The 27,566-nt window shown below is 44.6% G+C and overlaps 1 protein-coding gene across 1 annotated transcript in view; it reads left to right on the forward strand.

Annotated features, from left to right (window-relative positions):
• ACOXL (acyl-CoA oxidase like) overlaps positions 1-27,566 on the forward strand; it is a 786,620-nt gene that overhangs the window by 564,479 nt on the left and 194,575 nt on the right. Inside the window, exon 14 of the mRNA XM_069769203.1 lies at positions 916-1,025. Coding sequence (XP_069625304.1) covers positions 916-1,025 — 110 coding nt within the window. The remainder of the gene's footprint in view (positions 1-915; positions 1,026-27,566) is intronic.

The following is a 27,566-nucleotide window of genomic DNA, read 5'->3' on the forward strand; positions in this document are numbered from 1 at the left end:
CAGCTACCGGCGATCAGTAACCATAGAGGTCTCAAGGACCTCTATGGTTACAATACTGAAGCATCGCCGACCCCCGATCATGTGACAGGGGTCGGCGATGCCGTCATTTCCGGCCGCCCAGCCGGATGCGTTAGTTAAATGCTGCTGTCTGCGTTTGACAGCGGCATTTAACTAGTTAATAGGCGCGGGCAGATCGCGATTCTGCCCGCGCCTATTATGGGCACATGTCAGCTGTTCAAAACAGCTGACATGTCCCGGCTTTAATGCGGGCTCACTGCCGGAGCCCGCATGAAAGCGGGGCTTCTGACCTCGGACGTACTATCCCGTCCGAGGTCAGAAAGGGGTTAAGGTTTATCTCCATATTTTACCACCATTTTACTTCTCATACTGTAACTGACATAAAAATTTGAGTAGGATTATAATTTACTCACCTTGTACTAAGGTATAGCCTGTATATTTGTATAAAATTACATTCACCATTTTGTAAGCCTCAGACCTGAAATCATGTAAGTGATTATGTAAGTGAACTGCTAAGATCTATGGGCTGGACATTGATCTGCATGAGAATCTGCCTCCAGAGCTTATTAAAAAAGGGGACACTTGCAGTGTGAGACATGTAGTGACTGACAGCCCGCTTTCCTGATCTACAGGTCTCATACTGGTAACATCTCCTTTCGTTTATAACATTCTCTGGGGGCAGATTCTCATGCAGATCACTGTCCGGCCTATAGACTTTAACAGCTTATTTACATATTTAGAAAAACGTGTATTTTTCTCTAATAAGACATTGGATCAAATTATATTTGTATATTTGTATCTTGAAGCATTTTTTTTTGTTTGCCTTTTTTGCACAATGATGATTTTATCAACTTTTGGAAACACATTACAATTTATTGTAAAAACTTTGTTTTTCAGGTAGTAGTTCGAGAACTCCTCGCACAGTACACAAGACAATATGAGGAAAACCCAGTATTTGGTCTTCTCAGAAACTGGATCGTCTCCATTGGTGATCGGCTAAGAACTAGGTGTGCATATTCAGTGTTTATTTTAGTTAATTTACCCGGTTATTACATATTGATATTAACACATATGTGCAGAAGAATATAAGAATATTTTTTTTCATTACACAACTACGTAAAAATAAAAGGTCTTGCTATATTTTAGGCTGACCTACATATGTGAACATATTTACCCAACTACTGGTCCATGAATACATGTCTACTTACTACAGGGCCGTATTTAGAGTTTCTGCTGCCCTAGGCACTTTTAGTGCTGCCTCGCCCATTGGTGAGTATGACACTATCGGCATAGACTTTGGCAAAAATCACTGATGTGATGTGCCTTTTGCAGCAGATCCAGCAATTTTTCCACATTTGCCATGTAACGGATCACTTAGGCTAGGGTCACATTGCGTTAGTGCAATCCGTTTAGCGCTAGCGGATTGCGCTAACGCAATGTTTTCTATGGGGTGCGGTCGGGGTCGCAGTAACGTCCCCGCTCTCGCAGATCCCCGATCTGCGAGAGCAGGGAACAGACAGCGGGCGCGCCTCGGACGCTGCAAGCAGCGTCCGCGGCGCGCCAGGAATCCCCGGCGCGTCGCTAGCGCGTGCCGAACATGGCACGCGCTAGTGAAGCGCGTTCCCATTAGCGTGAATGGGCGCGTTAACGGCCGCGTTGCACGGCGTTAATTTCGCCGTGCAACGCTGTCCGTTTAACGCGGTCCCATAACGCAATGGGAACCCAGCCTTACGGCAACACTGCGTTCGGCCTCATTCATTCCCTATGGGACTTACTGACATGTGCAGCACTTGCAGTTTTGCTGCGATCCGGCAAATGCGGTACTTGCAGCAATGGAAAAAAAATGCTGCTAGCAGTGTTTTTTTTTATCTCACTGCAAGTGCTGCACATATCCGCAAGTAGCCATCCCATCACTACCTGTATTAACTGACATATTCCTATGATAATGAGGGCTCCAGGCTACGGCATAGACTGGGATGGGCAGTCTCCGGGTCTCCATTCTCTCTCTGTGAACACCCTCCGTCCCTGCCTCACTGCCTGTGCTGCACTGTGCACAGACATCCCTCCACCGGGAGTAGCATACCGGCAGAGCTGTATCTAGGTTTTCTGCCACCTGGGGCAAGAATTCATATGCGATTTGCACACTTAGTCATGTACCCATAAGCCCCTCTCCCTAATCCCCTTTCAATGTTCAGAGAAAAACTAAGAGAAGCAGAAGAGAAGCTCATTGTCAAAGCACCACAAGTATGAAAATCGTATATGAGTGAAGTGTCCATGTGATGACTACTGGAACCTGCAGAGCTGAATCCTGACATTGCAGCTTCTGAGTTCTCACAGCTAATGCACGGCACACTTTTAGGATTCTCCCTTGCCGGTGGACAGTCATATCAGCACAAGCATGTGATTTGAATACTTCTGACCACATTCTGACTAGACGTGCCCGGCCTCGCTCAGTTCATTTTCATTGAGTGAGGCCACACATGTCTAGTCAGCGCATGACTGCATGTATGTAAATCGCCAGCACGAGAGAATCCTGACAGAGTGCAGGGCGCACTGTGAGAATTCAGAAGTCTGCAGTCACAAAGAATGACTGCAGACTCATTACAAACCTGGACATCCCCTTTAATGCTCCTAACATAAATAAAAACATGAGAATTAGTTAGTATCACAAATAACATTTACATCCAGGTACTTAAGGGTATGTGTCCACGCTCAGGATTGCATCATGGATTTTATGCAGGTAAAATCCTGACTAAATCTGCACCTGAGGTCACTGGCAGGTCACCAGCGCTGTCCTTGCATTTTTTCTGCAATGTAAGGGCATGCTGCGTTCTTAAAAGACGTGCCGCATGTGCGTTTTCACGGGTATGCCGCATGCGTCTTTTAATGCATAGTGGAGAAGGGATTTCATGAAATCCCCTCCACTATGCTGTAACATCTGGGCGCTGCGTTTTTGACGCTGCTCAACGCAGCGTCAAAAACGCAGCGTTTCCTGAACGTAGAAACACACCCTTATAGATGATGTCGTCTCTGGAGTCATTCTCCTTCTTTTCTTCATCTTGTCCATACCCCATGATGATAATAATAATAATAATCTTTATTTTTATATAGCGCTAACATATTCCGCAGCGCTTTACAGTATGTCTTTGGAATGTGGGAGGAAACCGGAGTGCCCGGAGGAAACCCACGCAAACACGGAGAGAACATACAAACTCTTTGCAGATGTTGTCCTGGGTGGGATTAGAACCCAGGACCCCAGCGCTGCAAGGCTGCAGTGCTAACCACTGCGCCACCGTGCTGCCCATAAATGAGTTTTTTCATCCACAGCTCGTCTCTGCAGACTTCCATCTTCTCCGCTCTTTTGCAGAAAATTTCCACATGATGCCCTTAAAGATAGAAGTGACATTATAATGCTCCTGAATAAAAAAAAAAATGACCCTCACTGTCCCTCTTATGGTACATGCTCTTTACACTGACCTCTCCTTTCCATACCGGCCTCCTCTTCATACTGTCCTCTCATACTGTGTCCCCCCTATAGGGCCTAGTATTTATACTGTACTCTCATCATACTTCCCCCTCCTTGGTATACTGTCCCCTCCTGGCTGTGCCCTTATAATGTCCTTCCATGCTACCCCCCCACTACTCAGTTTCTATTCTGTGCCCACTTACTTTTCTCCCCCCATACTATCTCCTTACACTTTACCCCTCCCTCCTCATACTGTCTCCTCTCACATCCCCCTGTTCACCATACTGTCTCCTCATATATTTACCCCCTCACTTTCTATACTGCCTGCTCACCTGACTCCCCATACTGTGTCTGCACACATCCCATCACCCTCACTCCCCGTACTCTGTCCACATACATTTTTCACATCGCTACTCATACTGTGTCCACTTACATTCCCCCTTTCGCTCCCCATACTGTCTGCACCCATCCCCCCATACTGTTTACTCATATATGCCCCCTATTCCCAGTACTGTTTCCTCGCACATGCCCCCCCATTCCCCAGCACTGTTTCCTCATACATGCCCTTATTCCCCCATACTGTTTCGTCGTACATGCCCCCATATTACCCCGTACTGTTTCCTCATATATGCCCCCTATTCCCCTGTACTGTTTGCTCATATATGCCCTCCATCTTCCTTTTTGCTCTTCATTTTGTGTCCTCAAATCTCCACCACACATTAAATCCCCCCATCCCCACTACAAATCTCCCAACACAATAAATATCCCATCTCCACTCCAAATCTCACTCCACACATTAAACACCCCCATCCCCACTTAAATTCTCCCCAAACACATTTAAAAACCCCATCCCCACTCCAAGTCTCCCCACACATAATAAATGCCCCTATCCCCACTCAAATTCTCTCCACACATAATAAATCCCCCTATGCTCACTCAAATTGTCCCCACACATAATAAATCCCCCTATCCCCACTCAAATTCTCCCCACACATAATAAATCCCCCATCCCCACTCAAATTGTCCCCCCCAACCCCCCCGTGCACTTAATCTTCGGTATCTTCAGCTCCACTGGAGCACCCACCAGTGTTCGCCTCTGCAGTGCAAGTGAGCGACGTCAGCAGCGTGATCACATGATCTGATCATGCTGCTCGCGTCACTCTGACCCAGCAGTCAGAGCCTCAATTGTACTCACTTCTGTAAGATGCGAGTACAATTGATCCCTGGCAGAGGTGGACACTGAAAGCTTGGGGCCCCGCAAAAATGTGTCTGGGCTCCCCTCCTTTTATGGCGACAAAGCTATATATATACAGTGGGGCAAAAAAGTATTTAGTCAGTCAGCAATAGTGCAAGTTCCACCACTTAAAAAGATGAGAGGCGTCTGTAATTTACATCATAGGTAGACCTCAACTATGGGAGACAAACTGAGAAAAAAAAATCCAGAAAATCACATTGTCTGTTTTTTTAACAATTTATTTGCATATTATGGTGGAAAATAAGTATTTGGTCAGAAGCAAACAATCAAGATTTCTGGCTCTCACAGACCTGTAACTTCTTCATTAAGAGTCTCCTCTTTCCTCCACTCATTACCTGTAGTAATGGCACCTGTTTAAACTTGTTATCAGTATAAAAAGACACCTGTGCACACCCTCAAACAGTCTGACTCCAAACTCCACTATGGTGAAGACCAAAGAGCTGTCAAAGGACACCAGAAACAAAATTGTAGCCCTGCACCAGGCTGGGAAGACTGAATCTGCAATAGCCAACCAGCTTGGAGTGAAAAAATCAACAGTGGGAGCAATAATTAGAAAATGGAAGACATACAAGACCACTGATAATCTCCCTCGATCTGGGCTCCACGCAAAATCCCACCCCGTGGGGTCAGAATGATCACAAGAACGGTGAGCAAAAATCCCAGAACCACGCGGGGGGACCTAGTGAATGAACTGCAGAGAGCTGGGACCAATGTAACAAGGCCTACCATAAGTAACACACTACGCCACCATGGACTTAGATCCTGCAGTGCCAGACGTGTCCCACTGCTTAAGCCAGTACATGTCCGGGCCCGTCTGAAGTTTGCTAGAGAGCATTTGGATGATCCAGAGGAGTTTTGGGAGAATGTCCTATGGTCTGATGAAACCAAACTGGAACTGTTTGGTAGAGACACAACTTGTCGTGTTTGGAGGAAAAAGAATACTGAGTTGCATCCATCAAACACCATACCTACTGTAAAGCATGGTGGTGGAAACATCATGCTTTGGGGCTGTTTCTCTGCAAAGGGGCCAGGACGAATGATCCGGGTACATGAAAGAATGAATGGGGCCATGTATCGTGAGATTTTGAGTGCAAACCTCCTTCCATCAGCAAGGGCATTGAAGATGAAACGTGGCTGGGTCTTTCAACATGACAATGATCCAAAGCACACCGCCAGGGCAACGAAGGAGTGGCTTCGTAAGAAGCATTTCAAGGTCCTGGAGTGGCCTAGCCAGTCTCCAGATCTCAACCCTATAGAAAACCTTTGGAGGGAGTTGAAAGTCTGTGTTGCCAAGCGAAAAGCCAAAAACATCACTGCTCTAGAGGAGATCTGCATGGAGGAATGGGCCAACATACCAACAACAGTGTGTGGCAACCTTGTGAAGACTTACAGAAAACGTTTGACCTCTGTCATTGCCAACAAAGGATATATTACAAAGTATTGAGATGAAATTTTGTTTCTGACCAAATACTTATTTTCCACCATAATATGCAAATAAATTGTTAAAAAAACAGACAATGTGATTTTCTGGATTTTTTTTTTCTCAGTTTGTCTCCCATAGTTGAGGTCTACCTATGATGTAACTTACAGACGCCTATCATCTTTTTAAGTGGTGGAACTTGCACTATTGCTGACTGACTAAATACTTTTTTGCCCCACTGTATATAGCCACACACACATACATGTGTTACATAATCTCCTTTATTATGTATATTGCTATGCCTTATTATACAGTGCCCTCTCTTGTTATGTACAGTACCGTCCCTTAAATATTGGATTATATAGAGCCCTGTTTTTTATTACATACCGTCCTCTCTTGTTAGCTGTATAATTCAATGATGCCTCAGCAATGGGAAAGCTTCTTTTGTAATGGAGGAGCTGATGGACTGGTCGTCTGGTCGCCGACTCCTCCATCAGCATTTTATATCTAAATAAAGAGGGGACTATGTAATAAAAGAGGGTCAAGTGAATAACAAAATTAACAAGAATACACTATGTAAGAGACAGTACTGTACATAACAGCAGGGGAAGCTATATAAAAAGGAACGGCACCATATATAACTAGAGAGGATGGTATGTAATAAGGGGTGATGTTATGCATAATAAAAGAGGAAACTATGTAACTAAGGATGGTGTTATACAGAATACGTGAGTAGACTATATACTAAGGGACTGTGTTATACAGGTCCTTCTCAAAAAATTAGCATATAGTGTTAAATTTCATTATTTACCATAATGTAATGATTACAATTAAACTTTCATATATTATAGATTCATTATCCACCAACTGAAATTTGTCACGTCTTTTATTGTTTTAATACTGATGATTTTGGCATACAACTCCTGATAACCCAAAAAACCTGTCTCAATAAATTAGCATATTTCACCCATCCAATCAAATAAAAGTGTTTTTTAATAACAAACAAAAAAACCAACAAATAATAATGTTCAGTTATGCACTCAATACTTGGTCGGGAATCCTTTGGCAGAAATGACTGCTTCAATGCGGCGTGGCATGGAGGCAATCAGCCTGTGACACTGCTGAGATGTTATGGAGGCCCAGGATGCTTCAATAGCGGCCTTAAGCTCATCCAGAGTGTTGGGTCTTGCGTCTCTCAACTTTCTCTTCACAATATCCCACAGATTCTCTATGGGGTTCAGGTCAGGAGAGTTGGCAGGCCAATTGAGCACAGTAATACCATGGTCAGTAAACCATTTACCAGTGGTTTTGGCACTGTGAGCAGGTGCCAGGTCGTGCTGAAAAATGAAATCTTCATCTCCATAAAGCATTTCAGCCGATGGAAGCATGAAGTGCTCCAAAATCTCCTGATAGCTAGCTGCATTGACCCTGCCCTTGATGAAACACAGTGGACCAACACCAGCAGCTGACATGGCACCCCACACCATCACTGACTGTGGGTACTTGACACTGGACTTCAGGCATTTTGGCATTTCCTTCTCCCCAGTCTTCCTCCAGACTCTGGCACCTTGATTTCCGAATGACATGCAAAATTTGCTTTCATCAGAAAAAAGTACTTGGGACCACTTAGCAACAGTCCAGTGCTGCTTCTCTGTAGCTCAAAAGTGGCTTTACCTGGGGAATGCGGCACCTGTAGCCCATTTCCTGCACACGCCTGTGCACGGTGGCTCTGGATGTTTCCACACCAGACTCAGTCCACTGCTTCCTCAGGTTCCCCAAGGTCTGGAATCGGTCTTTCTCCACAATCTTCCTCAGGGTCCGGTCTCCTCTTCTCGTTGTACAGCGTTTTCTGCCACATTGTTTCCTTCCAACAGACTTACCATTGAGGTGCCTTGATACAGCACTCTGGGAACAGCCTATTTGTTGAGAAATTTCTTTCTGGGTCTTACCCTCTTGCTTGAGGGTGTCAATGATGGCCTTCTTGACATCTGTCAGGTCGCTAGTCTTACCCATGATGGGGGTTTTGAGTAATGAACCAGGCAGGGAGTTTATAAAAGCCTCAGGTATCTTTTGCATGTGTTTCGAGTTAATTAGTTGATTCAGAAGATTAGGGTAATAGGTCGTTTAGAGAACCTTTTCTTGATATGCTAATTTATTGAGACAGGTTTTTTGGGTTATCAGGAGTTGTATGCCAAAATCATCAGTATTAAAACAATAAAAGACCTGACAAATTTCAGTTGGTGGATAATGAATCTATAATATATGAAAGTTTAATTGTAATCATTACATTATGGTAAATAATGAAATTTAACACTATATGCTAATTTTTTGAGAAGGACCTGTACTTAATAGGAATGTACACTCTATACTAAGGAACTGTGTTAGACATAAGTGATAATGTCTTCCTCCACCTCCCCTGTTCCTAAGTCCGTTATAAGTCCCCCTTCCTCCCATTCCAATTCCCAACACCCCTCGTCTTAATCCACACGCATCCCATCATTGCCCTCTTCACCACCTCCGTCATTGCCTTCTCCACCACCATCATTGCTTTCTCCCCCACCACCCCATATCATTGCCCATTCCACCACCTCCATCATTTCCCCCTCCCCCACCACCCCATCATTGTCTTTTCCCCCACCACTCCCATCATTGCCCATTCAACCACCACTCCCATCATTGCTCATTCCACCACCTCCATCATTTTCTCCTCCCCACCACCCCCATTATTGACCTTTCCACCACTACCATCATTGCATTCTCCCCCACCACCCCATCATTCTTTCCACCACCTCCATCATTGATTTTTCCCTCACCACTCCATCATTGCCCTTTCCACCACCTCCATCGTTACCTTCTCCACCGCTTCCATCATTGCTTTTTCCCCCACCACCCCATCATTGCCCTTTCCACCACCTCCATCATTGCTTTCTCTCCTACCACCCCATCATTGCTATTTCCACTACCTCCATCACAGCCTTCTCCTCCACCGCCAACATCATTGCCTCCTTCCCCACCACTCCCATCATTGTCCTTTCCACTACCACCAACATTGTCTTCTCTCCCACCTCCATCATTTCCTCCTACCCCACAATCCTCATCAGTGCCCTTTACACCGCATTCATCATTTCCTCCTCCCCACCATCCCCATTATTGCCCTTTCCACCACCACCATCATTGTCTTTTCCACCACCACCATCCTTGTCCATTCCACCACCTCCATCATTTTCTCCCCCTCCACCATCATCATTGTCCTTTTCACCACTACCATCCTTGCCCATTCTACCACCTCCATCATTCCTTCACCCCATTATTGCCCTTTCCACCACCTCCATCATTTTTCTCCCCACCACCATCATTGCATTCTCCATTCACCACCATCATTGCCCATTCCACCACCTCCATCATTGCCTTCTCTGTCCCCCCCACCCCCATCATTGCCCATTCCACCACCTCCATCATTTCCACTTCCCCACCACCCCCATTATTGTCCTTTACACCACATTCATCATTTCCTCCTCCCCCACCATCCCCATCATTGCCTTCTCCCCATCAGCCCATCATTGCCCTCTCCTCCCCCTACACAGACACACACAACACCATTTACCTCTCTACACATTCCCTCGCAGCGCTACACACATACAACCACTCACTGTTCTGCCACAGCATCCCCGTCGCCTTCCTCTCCCTGGCACAGCCGCCGCTGAATGATGACGTCATTCAGCGGCGCTACTGTCTGTATGAGAGGAAGTGCGGACAGGAAGCAGGACGGAGCCGGCACGCTGCAGCTTCTCTGTGCCCGCTGTCAGCTTCACAGTCGACACAGAGAACAGGCGACTCTCAGTCCGAGGGGCAGCAGAATGCAGCCGCCGGGGGAGACACTGCGGACCGCCGCATTAGGCGGTCCAACTGCACCCCCCTAGACATGCCTCTGGCTTGGCTTACCCTCCAAGTCAGCTTGACAGTCGGTACAGAGAACATGCGACTCTCAGTCAGAGGGGTGGCAGAATGCAGCCGCCGGGGGAGACACTGCGGACCACTCCATTAGGCGGCCTGACTGCGCCCCCCTGCCGGCTGTACCCCCCCTAGATACGCCTCTGGCTGGGCTCACCCTCCAAGTCCTCACGCGATTCCTGCATCTCTTTGTTGTCCAGGCGCCGACATCTTCTTCCTGTGTGAGCGGTCACGTGGTACCGCTCATTAACCCCTTTACCCCCAAGGGCGGTTTGCACGTCAACGACCAGGCCAATTTTTACAATTCTGACCACTGTCCCTTTATGAGGTTATAACTCTGGAATGCTTCAACGAATCCTAGTGATTGTGACATTGTTTTCTCGTGACATATTGTACTTCATGATAGTTGTAAAATTTATTTGATATTACCTGCGTTTATTTGTGAAAAAAATGGAGATTTGGCAAAAATTTGGAAAATTTTGCAATTTTCCAACTTTGAATTTTTATGCAATTAAATCACAGAGATATGTCACACAAAATACTTAATAAGTAACATTTCCCACATGTCTACTTTACATCAGCACAATTTTGGAACCAAAATTTTTTTTGTTAGGGAGTTATAAGGGTTAAAAGTTGCATAGCAATTTCTCATTTTTACTTAGGGACCACATCATTTGAAGTCATTTTGAGGGGTCTATATGATAGAAAATACCCAAGTGAGACACCATTCTAAAAACTGCACCCCTCAAGGTGCTCAAAACCACATTCAAGAAGTTTATTAACCCTTCAGGTGTTTCACAGGAATTTTTGGAATGTTTAAATAAAAATTAACATTTAACTTTTTTTCACAAAAAATTTACTTCAGCTCCAATTTGTTTTATTTTACCAAGGGTAACAGGAGAAAATGGACCCCAAAAGTTGTTGTACAATTTCTCCTGAGTACGCCGATACCCCATATGTGGGGGTAAACCACTGTTTGGGCGCATGACAGAGCTCGGAAGCGAAGGAGGGCAATTTGACTTTTCAATGCAAAATTGACAGGAATTGAGATGGGACGCCATGCTGCGTTTGGAGAGCCCCTGATGCGCCTAAACAGTGGAAACCCCCACAAGTGACACCATTTTGGAAAGTAGACCCCCTATGGAACTTATCTAGAGGTGTGGTGAGCACTTTGACCCACCAAGTGCTTCACAGACGTTTATAATGCAGAACCGTAAAAATAAAAAATCATATTTTTTCACAAAAATCATATTTTTGCCCCCAATTTTTTATTTTCCCAAGGGTAAGAGAAGAAATTGGACCCCAAAAGTTGTTGTACAATTTGTCCTGAGTATGCTGATACCCCATATGTGGCGGTAAACCACTGTTTGGGCGCATGGGAGAGCTTGGAAGGGAAGGAGCGCCGTTTGACTTTTCAATGCAAAATTGACAGGAATTGAGACGGGATGCCATGTTGCCTTTGGAGAGCCACTGATGTGCCTAAACATTGAAACCCCCCACAAGTGACACCATTTTGGAAAGGAGACCCCCTATGTAACTTATCTAGAGGTGTGGTGAGCACTTTGACCCACCAACTGCTTCACAGAAGTTTATAATGCAGAACCGTAAAAATAAAACAAAAATTTTTTTCCCACAAAAATTATTTTTTAGCCCCCAGTTTTGTATTTTCCCGAGGGTAACAGGAGAAATTGGACCCCTAAAGTTGTTGTCCAATTTGTCCTGAGTACGCTGATACCCCATATGTGGGGGGGAACCACCGTTTGGGTGCATGGGAGGGCTCGGAAGGGAAGGAGCGCCATTTGGAATGCAGACTTAGATGGAATGGTCTGCAGGCGTCACATTGCGTTTGCAGAGCCCATAATGTACCTAAACAGTAGAAACCCCCCACAAGTGACCCCATATTGGAAACTAGACCCCCCAAGGAACTTATCTAGATGTGTTGTGAGAACTTTGAACCCCCAAGTGTTTCACTACAGTTTATAACGCAGTGCCGTGAAAATTAATAAAAAAAAATTTCCCCCCAAAATTATTTTTTAGCCCGCAGTTTTGTATTTTTCCAAGGGTAACAGGAGAAATTGGACCCCAAAAGTTGTTGTCCAATTTGTCCTGAGTACACTGATACCCCATATGTTGGGCACAGGTAAACCCCTGTTTGGGCACACGGGAGAGCTCGGAAGGGAAGGAGCACTGTTTTACTTTTTCAACGCAGAATTGGCTGGAATTGAGATCTGACGCCATGTCGCGTTTGGAGAGCCCCTGATGTGCCTAAGCAGTGGAAACCCCCCAGTTATAACTGAAACCCTAATCCACCCACACCCCTAACCCTAATCCCAATGGTAACCCTTACCACACCTCTAACCCAGATACACCCCTAACCCTAATCCCAACCCTATTCCCAACCGTAAATGTAATCCAAGTATGATAATAAAGCGTTGTTTTTTGCCCCGTTTTTTCTTTTTTCTTACTGTGTTCACTGAAGGGGTTAACTAGTGATATAGTTTTATAGGTGGGGTCGTTACAGACGGTACTTTTTTTTTTTTATTTATTTATTTAGATAAAGAAATGTATTTATGGGAATAATTTTTTTTTTTTTCATTATTTAGGAATTATTATTTTTTTTTTTTATACATTTGGTAATTTTTTTTTTTTTAAACTTTTTTACTTTGTCCCAGGGGGGACATCACAGATCGGTGATCTGACAGTTTGCACAGCACTCTGTCAGATCACCGATCTGACTTACAGTGCTGCAGGCTTACCAAGCGCCTGCTCTGAGCAGGCACTTGGTAAGCCACCTCCCTCCCTGCAGGACCCGGATGCCGCAGCCATCTTGGATCCGGGCCTGGAGCAGGGAGGGAGGTAGGGAGACCCTCGCAGCAACGTGATCACATCGCGTTGCTGCGGGGGGTCTCAGGGAAGCCCGCAGGGAGCCCCCTCCCTGCGCGGCGCTTCCCTATACCGCCGGCACACCGCGATCATGTTTGATCGCGGTGTGCCGGGGGTTAATGTGCCGGGAGCGGTCCGTGACCGCTCCTGGCACATTGTGCCGGATGTCAGCTGCGATAGGCAGCTGACACCCGGCCGCGATCGGCCGCACTCCCCCCATGAGCGCGGCCGATCGCTATGACGTACTATCCCGTCGAGGGTCAGATAGGCCCAGGGCACCTCGACGGGATAGTACGTCTAAGGTCAAAGAGGGGATAAGGTAATGAATATGTGCTCCACGCCTATGAGAGTGGATACGTGTCCATATTCATCACCTTAATGAGCGTTACCATGTGACCGCTAAGCACAGCAAGAGCTGCCAGCGTTGAGACTATTGGAGTTGCAGGCACCGCTGGAGGAGGGGTGAGTATGATGTCTTCAAGAAAATGGGCAAGCAGCCGACCCTGGACTTAGACAAAAAAAAAAACTTGCTCATTTGCCACCCCAACCCCCCCCCCCCCGCAACCTGGCGCCCTAGGCACATGCGTTCAAGAGCCTACTGCCAAATATGGCCCTGGCTTACCATATTAAAGAAAAGCAGATGCTCATTTGTTGCTTGGGTTCTTCTTATTTATCCAGTCTTCTATTTCTTTTCCTCAGAGTTGATTTCTATTTGATTTGTATGTTTTAATCTATATATATAATTGTCTAAGGGTTTTTCCGTCTGTCTGTCTGTCTGTCTTTCTGTCTGTCTGTCTGTCCTGGAAATCCCGCCTCTCTGATTGGTCGAGGCCGCCTCGACCAATCAGCGACCGGCACAGCGATGATGATGTCATAAAGGACGTAGACATCCCGCGTCTCCCGCGCCTTGCGGCCTCGACCAATCAGCAACGGGCACAGTGACGATGATGTTATAAGGGATGTAGAAATCCCACGTTTCTGATTCAACGACGAGCACAGTATCGACGTAGATGTCATAATGGTTGCCATGGTGACGATGATGTCATAAAGGTTGCCTCGACCAATCAGCGACGCGCACAGTCTGCGGCGAATTCTGGAATCATCATTGTCCATGTACTACGGGGACATGCATATTCTAGAATACCCGATGCGTTAGAATCGGGCCACAATCGTCGCTGTGCCCGTCGCTCATTGGTCGAGGCAACCTTTATGACATCATTGTCGCCATGGCAACCATTATGACATCTACGTCGATACTGTGCTCGTCGTTGAATCAATCAGACACGGAATGTCTACGTCCTTTATGACATCATTGTCGCTGTGCCCGTCGCTGATTGGTCGAGGCCTGGCGGCCTCGACCAATCAGAGACGTGGGATTTCTACGTCGATGCTGTGCCCATCTCTGATTGGTCGAGGCCGCCAGGCCTCGACCAATCAGCGACGGGCACAGCGACGATGATGTCATAAAGGACATAGAAATCCCACGTTTCTGATTCAGGGAGGGGCACAGTATCGACGTAGATATCATAATGGTTGCCATGGCGACGATGATGTCATAAAGGTTGCCTTGACCAATCAGCGACGGGCACAGTCTGCCGCGAATTCTGGAATCATCATTGTCCATATACTACGGGGACATGCATATTCTAGAATACCCGATGCGTTAGAATCGGGCCACAGTCTAGTCATTAATATTTCCTCTTTTTTATGTGAAATTTGATGCTGTGTTTATTTTTATGGACAACATACATGTTCTTCCTATCTATACTTACAACTTTAAGGCCATGTTCACACAGTGCGTTTTTTACCGCGGAACCGCGGCGGTTTTGCCGCTGCGGTTCCGCAGCTGTTTTCCATGCAGGGTACAGTACACTGTACCCTATGGAAAACAGGACACACTGTGCACATGGTCCGGAAATTGTAAAAAAAAAGACGCGCTGAATAGCTCCCGGAAAAAAGAAGGAGCATGTCAATTCTTTTTCCGGAGCCGCAGCGGTTCTGCACCCATAGACCTCCATTGTGAGGTCCAAACCGCAGTAAAACCCGCAGATCAAAAATATATCTGCGGGTTTTACTGCGGTTTGATGTGCAGAACCGCTGCAGCAGGAAGTGCGGGGAGCGGGCGGAAGTGCGTGGGCGGAGTGTGGCTGCCCCCCCGTGCTCCGATCCCGCCCCCCCGTGCTCCGATGCCCCCCCCCAGTGCTCCGATGCCCCCCCCCAGTGCTCTGATGCCCCCCCCGTGCCCTAATCTCCCCCCCTTATACTCACCCGGCGTCCCGGTGTCCGTCCGGCCGTCTTCTCCCTGGGCGCCGCCATCTTGCAAAATGGCGGGCGCATGCGCAGTGCGCCCGCCGAATCTGCCGGCTGGCAGATTCGTTCCAAAGTGCATTTTGATCACTGAGATATAACCTATCTCAGTGATCAAAATAAAAAAATAGTAAATGACACCCCCCCCCCTTTGTCACCCCCATAGGTAGGGACAATAAAAAAAATAAAGAATTTTTTTTTTTTTTTTTCACTAAGGTTAGAATAGGGGTAGGGTTAGGGTTAGGGGTAGGGTTAGGGTTAGGGTTAGGGGTAGGGTTAGGGGTAGGGTTAGGGGTAGGGGTAGGGTTAGGGTATTTTCAGCCATTTTAACCCTAAAAAAATTCCTAGAAAACACACAGACTCTGGCTAGAAAACTGCATCAAAAAAACGCATCAAAAAACGCATCAAAAAACGCATCAAAAACGGACCAAAAAAGGACCAAAAAAAGGACCTGCGTTTTCTGCCAAGAGCTGCAGTTTTTTAAAAAACAGTCAGGAAAAAAAAAGGATGGAAATCCTGAACGTGTGAACATACCCTAAAGGGGTTATCTACTACTAGAACGACCCATTCTTGATCTAAATGTTTGGCCCGTATAAAATAAAAAAGCTTATACTCATCTCCTATGCCGGCGCGTTCCCGCAGTGTCAGCACTCGCTCTCCCCAGGGCTCCCATGTGATTGTTGTGACATGTGATCCCGGTACCCAATCAGCACTGGCGTCACTGTCATTGTCTTTTCTCGAATTAATAATAATAATCTTTATTTTTATATAGCGCTAACATATTCCGCAGCTCTTTACAGTTTGCACACATGATCATTGCTGTCCCCGATGGGGCTCACAATCTAAATTCCCTATCAGTATGTCTTTGGCAGTCTGGGCTGTAGCTGCTCTCTGACTTCCTCTTCACATTCACTTCGACAGACAGTGATGCCAGTGCTGATTGGTCAGCGTGGTCACGTGTCTCAACAACACCACAAGAGCCCCGGGGAGAGCGAGTGCCGACACCACGGGAACGGTGCCGACACGGGAGGTGTATGTAGGCTTTTTGATTTTATCGACGCCAAGTATTTAAATCAAAAAGGGGTGGTCCTAGTAGTGGATAATCCCTTTAATGCTGTTTTCACATTCAGCATTTTTGTTTGATTTTTTTCTGTAGCCAAAACCTGCTTCCTTGGTAGGAAAAACCCGGAATTCAAAACTCCAATTTTTTTTTTTTTTATACACATTTGCAGTGTTTTTGTTTAGGGATTTTTATCCCTTTTTTGCTGTTTTATTGGAAGTGGATTACATGTGTGCTTTGTCTACAGTACATGTTTAAAAAAGTTTTTTTTTTTTAGTTTTATCAAAAATGCCTTGGAAAAAAATGCAAAACATTTGTTACTTTTTTTGCAGCATTTTAACACTTTTTCATTGCTTTTTGTGGCTGAAGAAATGCTGAAAGAACTGACATACTACAGATTTTCTAAAACTCTGCAGTTCTCAAATCCAAACAGGAAAAAATAAGCGTGTGCATGAGATTTCTAAAATCTTATTGATTTTGCTGGTACTGTAAAAAGCAGCTTTTAATTTACATAGCCTTACTGCATTTTTGCCGTATTTTTTATCTTAATTTACCGTATATATATTTTTTAAATGTAGCTATATTGGATCGTCTTTAAAATTGTATTTTAATTAAAAGATGATGTAAAAAATAAAAATAGGAACAATATTTTGTAAAATATGCACCAAAATGATGTGTTCTTCAATGGAAAAATGTGAATTCTCAGACTGCATCCCAACAAGATTTAATTGTGAGGTCTTTACTTGATTTTTTTTCAGCTACATTTATGAATGCTTACCTATAATTCCGACCGTTCTGTTTTACAATCCAGCATTATTCGGCCTCCTGGAATAGTGTGGATTGTATTGCTGCTAAGGATAACAGACACAGATGAACGGTCTGCAGACTTCCAGATCCACCTCCTACCAATTCATGTTCGGTATATATACATGTAGCTTAGGAATATAGCTACATGAGCATAACAAATTGATCATAATGTCAATGATCATATAAAAATTGCTCTGGTAATTAATTCCTAATGTAGCCAAAGGTAGTGAGAATTTGGCGCTGGCTGCCACAATAAAGATATATAGTAGTATGTTATTAATATAAGTTGCAACTAGGACTAGCTAATCGGTATTTTATTGCAAAAGGCAGAATTTGCAATAAAATCAAAATTTCTTGTCTAGTACAAATTATTCAGGAACAGTTAGTTCAGTTTTTGTCAAATGTTATTTATAAGTGAAGGGATTGTATAAAATGAAACTGCAATGCCGGTTCCCCCCAGCAGGCACCACTTCAGACCATGGATGTGTAAGGCTACATTCCCGACACATTGTGTGATGTGCCTTTGGGCTCCGCATGCTGCGTTCTTTTTATGTGTGCTCTGCCTAAATCCTACATTTAACATGTCAGTTATCAAGAATCTGGATTTCTGCACAATGCAACCCTCTTCTCCCTCTCTTGACACACTGATAGCAACACCGCAGAAGAAATGCTAGCACAGGCTTCCAGTATCCGTTGTTTCTGATGCTGCACATCTTGTATCTTCACAGCATAGACAATTGTCTTCAGATGACCCCAATAATAAAAGTCTAAAGGGGTCAGATCGGGAGGCCTTGGTGGCCATTCAACTGGCCCACGACGACCAATCCACTCTCCAGGAAACTGTTCATGTAGGAATGATTGGATGTGACAACCATAATTGCTAGGCACCTTCTTGCTGGAAAAACTCAGGGAACGTGTCATCTTCAGTGCATAAAGAGGGCGACACATTATCATGTAGCAATATCAGGTATCCAGTGGCATTGAGGTTTCCATTGATGAAGAATGGCCCCACTATCTTTGTACCCCATTTATCACACCATACCATCAATTTTTGTGTTCCAATTTTCGTTGTTTCCTGGAAAGTGGATTGGTCATCAGTTGAATGGCCACCAAGGTCTCCTGATCTGACCCCCTTAGACTTTTATCTTTGGGGTCATCTGAAGGCAATTGTCTATGCTGTGAAGATAGAGATGTGCATTATCTGAAGCAAAGGAATCTGACCCCCTTAGACTAGCATTTCTTCTGTGGTGTTGCTATCAGTGTGTCAAGAGTGGGAGAAGAGGGTTGCATTGACAATCCAACACAATGGGCAGCACTTTGAACACATTGGTCATATACTTGTAAATAACTCATAAAAGAATAAAGTTACTGTATATACTCGAGTATAAGCCGACCCGAGTATAAGCCGACCCCCCTAATTTTGCCACAAAAAAATGGGAAAACTTATTGACTCGAGTATAAGCCTAGGGTAGGAAATGCAGCAGCTACTGGTAAATTTCAAAAATAAAAATAGATGCTCCATACCGTTCATTATTGCCCCATAAGATGCTCCATATAAAGCTGTGCTATATATAATGCTCCATACTGTTCATTATTGCCCCATAGATGTGCCATAGAAAGCGGTGCCATATAGTGCTCTGCACCGTTCATTATTGCCCCATAGATGTGCCATATAGTGCTCTGCACCGTTAATTATTGCCCCATAGCTATGCCATATAGTGTTCTGCGCCGTTCATTATTGCCCCTGTTATGACCTGGTGGTTAGGAGCACCCGGAATGACCTGATAGTTAAACCTCATACAGGACGAGCTCTGGGATGTGGGAACTCTGCTGACCGCAAGCCCTAATCCTATCACACACACTAGAAATAGCCGTGGAGCGCTCCTGACCAGACCTAGGCGCCTCGTCACAGCCTAAGAACTATCTAGCCCTAGAGATGGAAAATAAAGCCTACCTTGCCTAAGAGAAATTCCCCAAAGGTAAAGGAAGCCCCCCACAAATATTGACTGTAAGTAAAGATGAAAGTCACAAACGCAGAAATGAAGCAGGTTTCAGCAAAGGGAAGCCAGACATACTAAATAGACAGAGGATAGGAAAGGTAACTTTGCGATCAGCACGAAAACCTACAAAAGACCACGCAGAGTGTGCAAAAAAGACCTCCGCACCGACTCACGGTGCGGCGGGACCACTCTGCATCCCAGAGCTTCCAGCTAGCAAGACAAAATCATGATAACCAGCTGGACAAGAAAACAATGAACAAATAATGATTATCAGGAACTTAGCTTCTGCAGGAGAAGGCAGGTCACCAGAGAGATCCAGGAGCGAACTGAACAAATGCAAAAACATTGACAGCTGGCATGGAGTAACGATCAGAGAGGAGTTAAATAGAGCAGCCAACCAAAGGATAAACCACATCACCTGTGTAAGGAACCTCAGAAGCCGCAGCTTCACTCATAGCCACCAGAGGGAGCCCATAGACAGAACTCGCCGAAGTACCATTCACGACCACAGGAGGGAGCTCGACAACAGAATTCACAACATGCCCCATAGCTGTGCCATATAGTGCTCTGCGCCGTTCAGTATTGCCCCATAGCTGCCATATAGTGCTCTACACCGTTCAGTATTGCCCCATAGCTGCCATATAGTGCTCTGCGCCGTTCAGTACTGCCCCATAGCTGCCATATAGTGCTGTGTGCCGTTCAGTACTGCCCCATAGCTGCCATATAGTGCTGTGTGCCGTTCAGTACTGCCCCATAGCTGCCATATAGTGCTGTGTGCCGTTCAGTACTGCCCCATAGCTGCCATATAGTGCTGTGTGCTGTTCAGTATTGCCCCATAGCTGCCATATAGTGCTGTGTGCCGTTCAGTACTGCCCCATAGCTGCCATATAGTGCTGTGTGCCGTTCAGTACTGTCCCATAGCTGCCATATAGTGCTGTGTGCTGTTCAGTACTGCCCCATAGCTGCCATATAGTGCTGTGTGCCGTTCAGTACTGCCCCATAGCTGCCATATAGTGCTGTGTGCCGTTCAGTACTGCCCCATAGCTGCCATATAGTGCTGTGTGCCATTCAGTACTGCCCCATAGCTGCCATATAGTGCTGTGTGCCGTTCAGTATTGCCCCATAGCTGCCATATAATGCTGTGTGCCGTTCAGTATTGCCCCATAGCTGCCATATAGTGCTGTGTGCCGTTCAGTACTGCCCCATAGCTGCCATATAGTGCTGTGTGCTGTTCAGTACTGCCCCATAGCTGCCATATAGTGCTGTGTGCCGTTCATTATTGCCCCATAGCTGCCATATAGTGCTGTGTGCCGTTCAGTACCGCCCCATAGCTGCCATATAGTGCTGTGTGACGTTCAGTACTGCCCCATAGCTGCCATATAGTGCTGTGTGCCGTTCAGTACTGCCCCATAGCTGTGCCATAGAAAGTTCTGCCATTGCTGCTGCTGCTGCAATAAAAAAAAAATGCCATACTCACCTCTCTTGCTTGCAGCTCCCGGCGTCCGGTCCCGGCGTCTCTGCGCACTGACTGATCAGGCAGAGGGCGCCGCGCACACTACATGCGTCATCGCGCCCTTTGACCTGAACAGTCAGAGCGCAGATAGACTCCGGGAAGATGGAGCGGCGCCCGGCGGCTGGAACGCGGACAGGTGACTATAAAATACTTATCTAGTCCTGGCGGTCCTGACACTGCCCCTGCCCGTCACGCGGTCTTCGGTGCTGCAGCCTCTTCCTCGATCAGCGGTCACCGTTACCGCTGATTAGAGAAATGAATAGGCGGCTCCACCCCTATGGGACCCTCTTCCCATTGAAAAAAATTAAGTTGGATCTAAAATGGCCGACTTCAAAATGGCCACCATGGTCACCACCCATCTTGAAAAGTTTTCCCCCCTCCCATATACTAATGTGCCACAAACAGGAAGTTGATATCACCAACCATTCCCATTTTATTTAGGTGTATCCATATAAATGGCCCACCCTATATAACATTTTTTTGAGATTTACAAAAAAGTATCATTGATGTAATGTATTTTGGTAGTTTTGTGAACAAACGGACTTGTTTCATGATTGCAGACATAGTAAGCTCTTTGCCAAACTTTTCTCCTCATCAATCATTTTTACACATTATTCTACTAAAGTAGTGGGAAAAGTGGCACTCTTATGATGAGTATTAACTATGGTAAACTGCGGTTTTCTTAGGCTGTGCTCACACGTTATGGCTTTTTGCCTTGCAACGAGATATATTTTGCCTTGAATTAGGGACAAAAATGCGACACAGCTATAATGTATGAACACAGCCTTAGGTTCCTCTTTTAATAATATGGGTTATGTGATACAGGATGGTATTTCTTATATGGCTGTGGTCACAGTAAAGCTTTCTATAAGTTATTTTATCATTTCACAGGAAACTACTGAGCACCTAAACACATTGTTTGTGAACCATTAAACGGGTTGTCTGTTTTTAGAAAAAAAATGGTGACTGCTAGGTGGTACTTTAAAATAAGAAAATAACAAAATAAGCAGCTTTCACCTCCTGAAGCTTTAGTCATTGAAGCCTATTTAAAGCTTGGGCTCATTTTTCTCTGAAAAGAGACAAACCATTTATACCAATCTGCTCTGACTTTTCTAGAGAATGGAACCTGCTGATAATGTTGTACTCATGGAAGACCCCAAAGGTTTCATCTGCTGTTATAGGCAGGAATTTAGCTCATGGAGGCCAAGTTCTAAGCTCGCAGTTCTTCTTGTTTGTTCCCAAGCCAAATGTCAAAGTGGGCAGGACAGGATGAGGTCACTAAAGGGGTTTCCCAGGACTATTTTATTTATTTTTTTACTACGGGCCTAAGAACTAGAAAGGTAAGTAGTTGCTATCTACCTGACATTTCTACCCAAACTGATCCTACAGGCGATCCTGCTGCTGACATCAGCAGTGTAGCTCTTCCACGGTTAGGCAGTGGGGTGCCGGTTGTCAATCAGCATGACATCAGCAGTCACACCTCATCAACAAAGCAGAGCGGAAGAGAAGCAGCTGCTATGTGGATGTGACTTGCCTGCAGGAACAGTCTGTGGATAACTACCTGCCTGTAAGTTATTAGGCCCATAGTAAATAAATGAATTAGTCCCAGATAGCCCCTTTAGGTTATCCTAGCTAAAGATTACAAGCAATGAAGTAATCATTGACAGTCAAGATAACTAGAAATCTAAGTGTCTCTTAGGCCTCTTTCACACTTCCGTCGGTACAGGTCCGTCGCAATGCGTCGGGCCGACGTACCGACGGATGTTGTGAAAATTTTGCATGACGTGGGCAGTGGATGCAGTTTTTCGACCCATCCGCTGCCCATTCTGCAGTCTGAGGAGGAGGGGGGGGAGTTTCGGCCACGCATACGCGGTTGAAAATGGCGGACGCGACGTACAAAAAAACTTTACATTGAGCTTTTTTTGTGACGACGGTCCGCCAAAACACGACGGATCCATCGCACGATGGACGCGACGTGTGGCAATCCATCGCGATCCATCGCTAATACAAGTTTATGGGCAATAAAACGCATCCTGCAAGCACACTTGCAGGATCCGTTTTTTGCCCAAAACGACGGATTGCAAAAAACGGAAGTGTGAAAGAGGCCTTAAAGAACAGGACACAGGTTTGGTAAGCTTTATGTCTGAAGTTGTCAATTTGAGTTGAGTAGATCTGCAGCCAGTCTGTGCATTTATTGTGAGACATAGATGTGTAAAACAGACCTTAAAGTATTCTGGAAAATTAGTCAATTTTGACTGTTCTGTAAAGTATTGTAAGGACCCAGAAAAACAAACTAAATATAAACCAGCCTATGGAGCCGATTCATTAATACTGGCATTGCGCACACCAGTCATTAGGGTATTTTCTGCATTTGTCTTTTTTTTCAAGCAGGTTTTCACAAAAACTAAAGGATTTCCTATTACCAACAAAAGTGAATGAGATTCCTGAAATCTCATGCACACGTTGCTGATTTTTTCGTTGCAGATTTGAAGCCTTTTAAACTCTGCAGCATGTCAATTCTTTCACGTTTTTTGCAGCGCTTAGCACCCTTTCCAATGCATGGGAAAACTGAAAGTAAAAAATTCATTAAAAATGTAAGTATAAAAACTCATGTATTTTACTCAGTATTTTTCCTGTAACACATCAGTATTTGCGCAGATTTTTCTGCTGCAAATCCTGAAGATGTGCAGATAACCTTAATGAAGGATACAATGCGGCAAATTAAGGGTCGCGGACCACTTAATAAATTCAGTGCATCTTCTCAGTGGTGTGCATCTTTGTGCACCTGATTCGAGTAGCATTTTTGGTGTGAAAAACGTCAGAAGTTTTGCTGAGTTTGATGGGCAGGCTTCTCCCGAACTATGCCCATTTTGGCAGAGCTGCTACAAACTTGTGTGAAAATACCAAGACTCAAAATTGTGAGGCTTTTCAAAGACTTATACCACCGTTTTCTGGCATAAAAGCTTTGATGAATCGCCCCCCTAAGGTGTCTATGCACCGTGTGGCACTGTTTGGGCAGCCAATAATTAGACTAGGAATCAAATTACCTTTATTCATATAATCACAAACTGTATGTCAGGATCAGGCGCAAAATATGTGAAAAGTCCCTCTGCTGGTAAAGTAGAATTCTGAAACAGGGAACTGTAGTTAAGGATTTGATTTTTTTACTGCTTTATATGATAGAAATCTGTCTCTGTAATGCCCAGGAAACATTTTCTGTCCATTCTCACACATTCGCATAAATTCGCCTATTTCCTGTAATGCTGATTGTATTATTTACAGGACAATTATTTCTATTCTTTTTATATATATATTGATGCTATCTACCTTTATTAATCCAATGTAACAGGTTTTACATTATATTTCACAACATGTGTTCTGCTTTGCTGGATATAGCACATTATCCAGATATAGTACTAAGATATAGACATTGTTCATTTGTATTCAAAAGAGGAAATTGCCAGCATAACCTACCTGAAACTATCATTATGATTCATAGTCATAGGACTGAAAGTAAGCAAACAAGCAATCACAGTGCAAAGAGAAAAAGAAATGAAATCATTCAGCTATAACCGAAACCGCAAAAAAGGCCAATAGATTACAATAAAACAATACAGATATTTTCTGCTCAATTAGTTAATGAAGATTCTAGGTTGAACCTTGCAGACTCGATACCAGCTCATCTGTGGTGAATGGTATTTCATATCCTGATATAAATCTACAAGATTAATACAATTTATGACATTTCATACAGGAAAGATATATATCTTGGTACCGTGTTAGCCAGTAGATAGAAAGATATTTAGAATTGAGAGTCGTCAGTGGTTGATACCTTTTAAGCCATTAAGCCACTGAGTACTCTCAATTCTAAATATTTGAGATTTCATAGAGATCTTCAGCTTTTTCTAGAATGAAGAGGGCTTTGGTGCCCTCCAATACTGTTTTTTTTTCTTGGGTAGGAAGATCGGTAGGAAGTATGGCAGTCTATCAGCAGTGACAGCAGCATCAACCTCACAGTATGGAATATGATGGGACAGGAAAGATGATGTCTGGCTTTGTGGGGCCATCAATGGCAGCCTCAACAGCCCTAGAGTATAATGGAAGAATATCTTCAAATTTTCTCTAACCCCCAAGAGGACAATAGGCCAGAATTACTTCTTTGGGCTGAATTTGCTCATAGCAAGTTGCAAAACCAGTCCAGATAAATCCTCAATGGCAGTGTTGTTGAGGCCACTGCACTTTTGGAACCGATGGCCTGAGTATTACGTTATGGTTAACCTGATGAGGCTGATTCGTCAGGGTCAGCAGTATGCAGCAGAGACATTTTTGCAGTGAAATCCAATAGTCCAGACAACTTGTGAATTAGTGAGGATCAGTGGAGCTGGATATGCTGTGTGGTGCAGGCGGGAGCAAAGCTGAATATGTGGATAGGCAGCTTAGAATAGCACAGCTGTGTAGACAGACACTTACTTCACTGCAGCAGAGCTGAGTTTGTGGACAGCACCTTGGAACAGCAGAGCAGCACTTTATTGTAGCAGAGCCCAGTGTGCAGACAGCACCTTGGAACATAGTAACATAGTTATTAAGGTTGAAGGAAGACTTTAAGTCCATCTAGTTCAACCCATAGCCTAACCTAACATGCCCTAACATGTTAACATGACAGATCAGACGGCAGAAAGGCACCTTGATGTAACAGAGGAAAGCGTTCAGACAGCTTCTTTGAAGGAGGCATGGAGGAGTATTTGTCATGAGGCACACTTAGGGTATGTGCACACGTTGCTGATTTGGCTGCGGATCCGCAGCGGATTGTTGCAGACTGTGTCACCAAAATTACCAGAATCGCAAAAGAGTACAGAAAGATAGCCGTCAGAGAGGGAAAGCGCGCAGAGTTGCACTGCAGCCAGGACAGGCGAGTAGCAATTATAAAGCTCTCTGACATGCCTGCAGAGCGAGAAGTGCTTATTTATGAACTAACGCAAGCATACAGTCCTCTGCGGTGACTTCAGGTGCAGAACCTTTGATATGTGACTGATCAAAAGTCCTGCACCTTTTCTAGTGTTTTAGTCATGGCGTGTACAGAATTGCATACAAACCACTACAGTTCCTCCTCATTTAAAGTAGCACTGCACCAGAAACAATCCAATCCTGAATAAATGTCGGCACTCACCCAGCCCCAAAAACTGAAAAATGAAAATGTTATGGGTCTCGGAAAATGGTAACAAAATCAACTTTTTTTTTTTCATACAAATTTCCCAAAAAAATTTCACCACTTAAATAAAAACAAACAAACAACCACAAACTATATGTTTGGCATTTGCGTACTCGTACTGAGCTGGAGAATCATATTGCCAGGTCAGTTTTACTATATAATGAACATTGCATTACAAACAAGAAAAAAGGACGATCAACAGGCCAAAAGTTATGTCAAACTATAGAAAAACTTTATTAGAATTCAATACAAAAGACAGGTAGGACAGTGGATGCACCCACAGTGCATATGTACAATTTATAGGCGTGGGGCATGGGGATACTGGCTAGATAATCAAAATATTATAGTTTGTATGGTCTAGATTGCCAGACCATCAATAAATATACAGTATAAATATATTACCCCCAAAAGGGTATATAAAAACCCTTAATCATTGGTGAATCACACAGATACATGATGAACAAAGTTTAGCACATAAGAATCAATTTTAGGTGCAGTATATATAGGACAACGACATCAGGGAAAGCATTTATAAGCAGTAAAAGAGTCCCAAGTTAGCATTCCTATATCAACGGCTATGCTAAACTTTGTTCATCATGTATCTGTGTGATTCACCAATGGAGCCATCGAGAGCAGGGGCTTCTGAAACGGAGGCCTGACAATTACCGTAAGTCACTGCGAGTTTTTGGTGGAGCCCAGCCAGAGAAAGAGAAGAGATTGTATGGTGCAAATACCTGTCTATGGTTTTGCAAGACACGCTGCATCTTAGTCTTACCAAGGCAAGTGGGGTTCATAGTCTCCATATTACCTTTGTATTGAGAGGTATGCGAGTGAGCCATAACACCACCTTTCTCTTGTCACCAAATGGATTGGCAGGAGAAACCTCCTATATTCTAGTCAGTTGGCCAAATGTAATACAGGGTGTATTTGTCCAGGGAAAAGTTTTAACACCAACTTAGATATTGAGACTGTGTTTAACGGTGTGTGAAACCATTCTACAGTATCAAACCACAACTTTAGAAGATAAAGAACTACATCAAGAACTGAATGTCAACTCAAATAGCTGGAATAGCTTAGCACATCTTTTAGCTGTTGCTTTTTCCTCTTGCTGGAACCCAGTTATCAGGGATAGACATAACATTAGTACAATATGTGCAGTTGCAAAAGGGCCAAAGAGATAAGGGGGTCCACATCACTTTCAAAGCAAAAAGCAGCATAGGCCACAGACACATTATTCGAATGCAACGGGTCCATATATTGTTCCTGCATAGGGGTCCTCTTCCGTCTATCCAGACTTTTTTTTTGTGTGTGGCTAAGCACTTATCGGTAGGTAGTTGTTAACTACTTATCTGTTTTGCCCTGCGTCTATCTCTCCTGGTTCAGAGCAGTCATGGACCACTCCTGGCAGTGATGTCCTTCCTTTTTTCTGCACTGTCCTGTTGACAAAGCAGTTCTTCCTCCTCTGGTCTGCTCAGTTGATGGGGCGTCGCTGCCGATGTCATGTTGACTGACAGCCAGCTTAGCCTAGCGCAGCAGAGAGCTTTCTGTCAATCTAAATGACATTGGCAGAGATGACCCATCAATAGAGCAGACCGAAGGAGAAGGAACTGCTGTGTCATAGTGACTTCACAGGAAGTAGGACCCTCGCTGCCAGGAGTGGTGTGTGACCACTCTGAG

This window comes from Ranitomeya imitator, chromosome 5 (assembly GCF_032444005.1).
Source record: "Ranitomeya imitator isolate aRanImi1 chromosome 5, aRanImi1.pri, whole genome shotgun sequence".
NCBI lineage: Eukaryota > Metazoa > Chordata > Amphibia > Anura > Dendrobatidae > Ranitomeya > Ranitomeya imitator.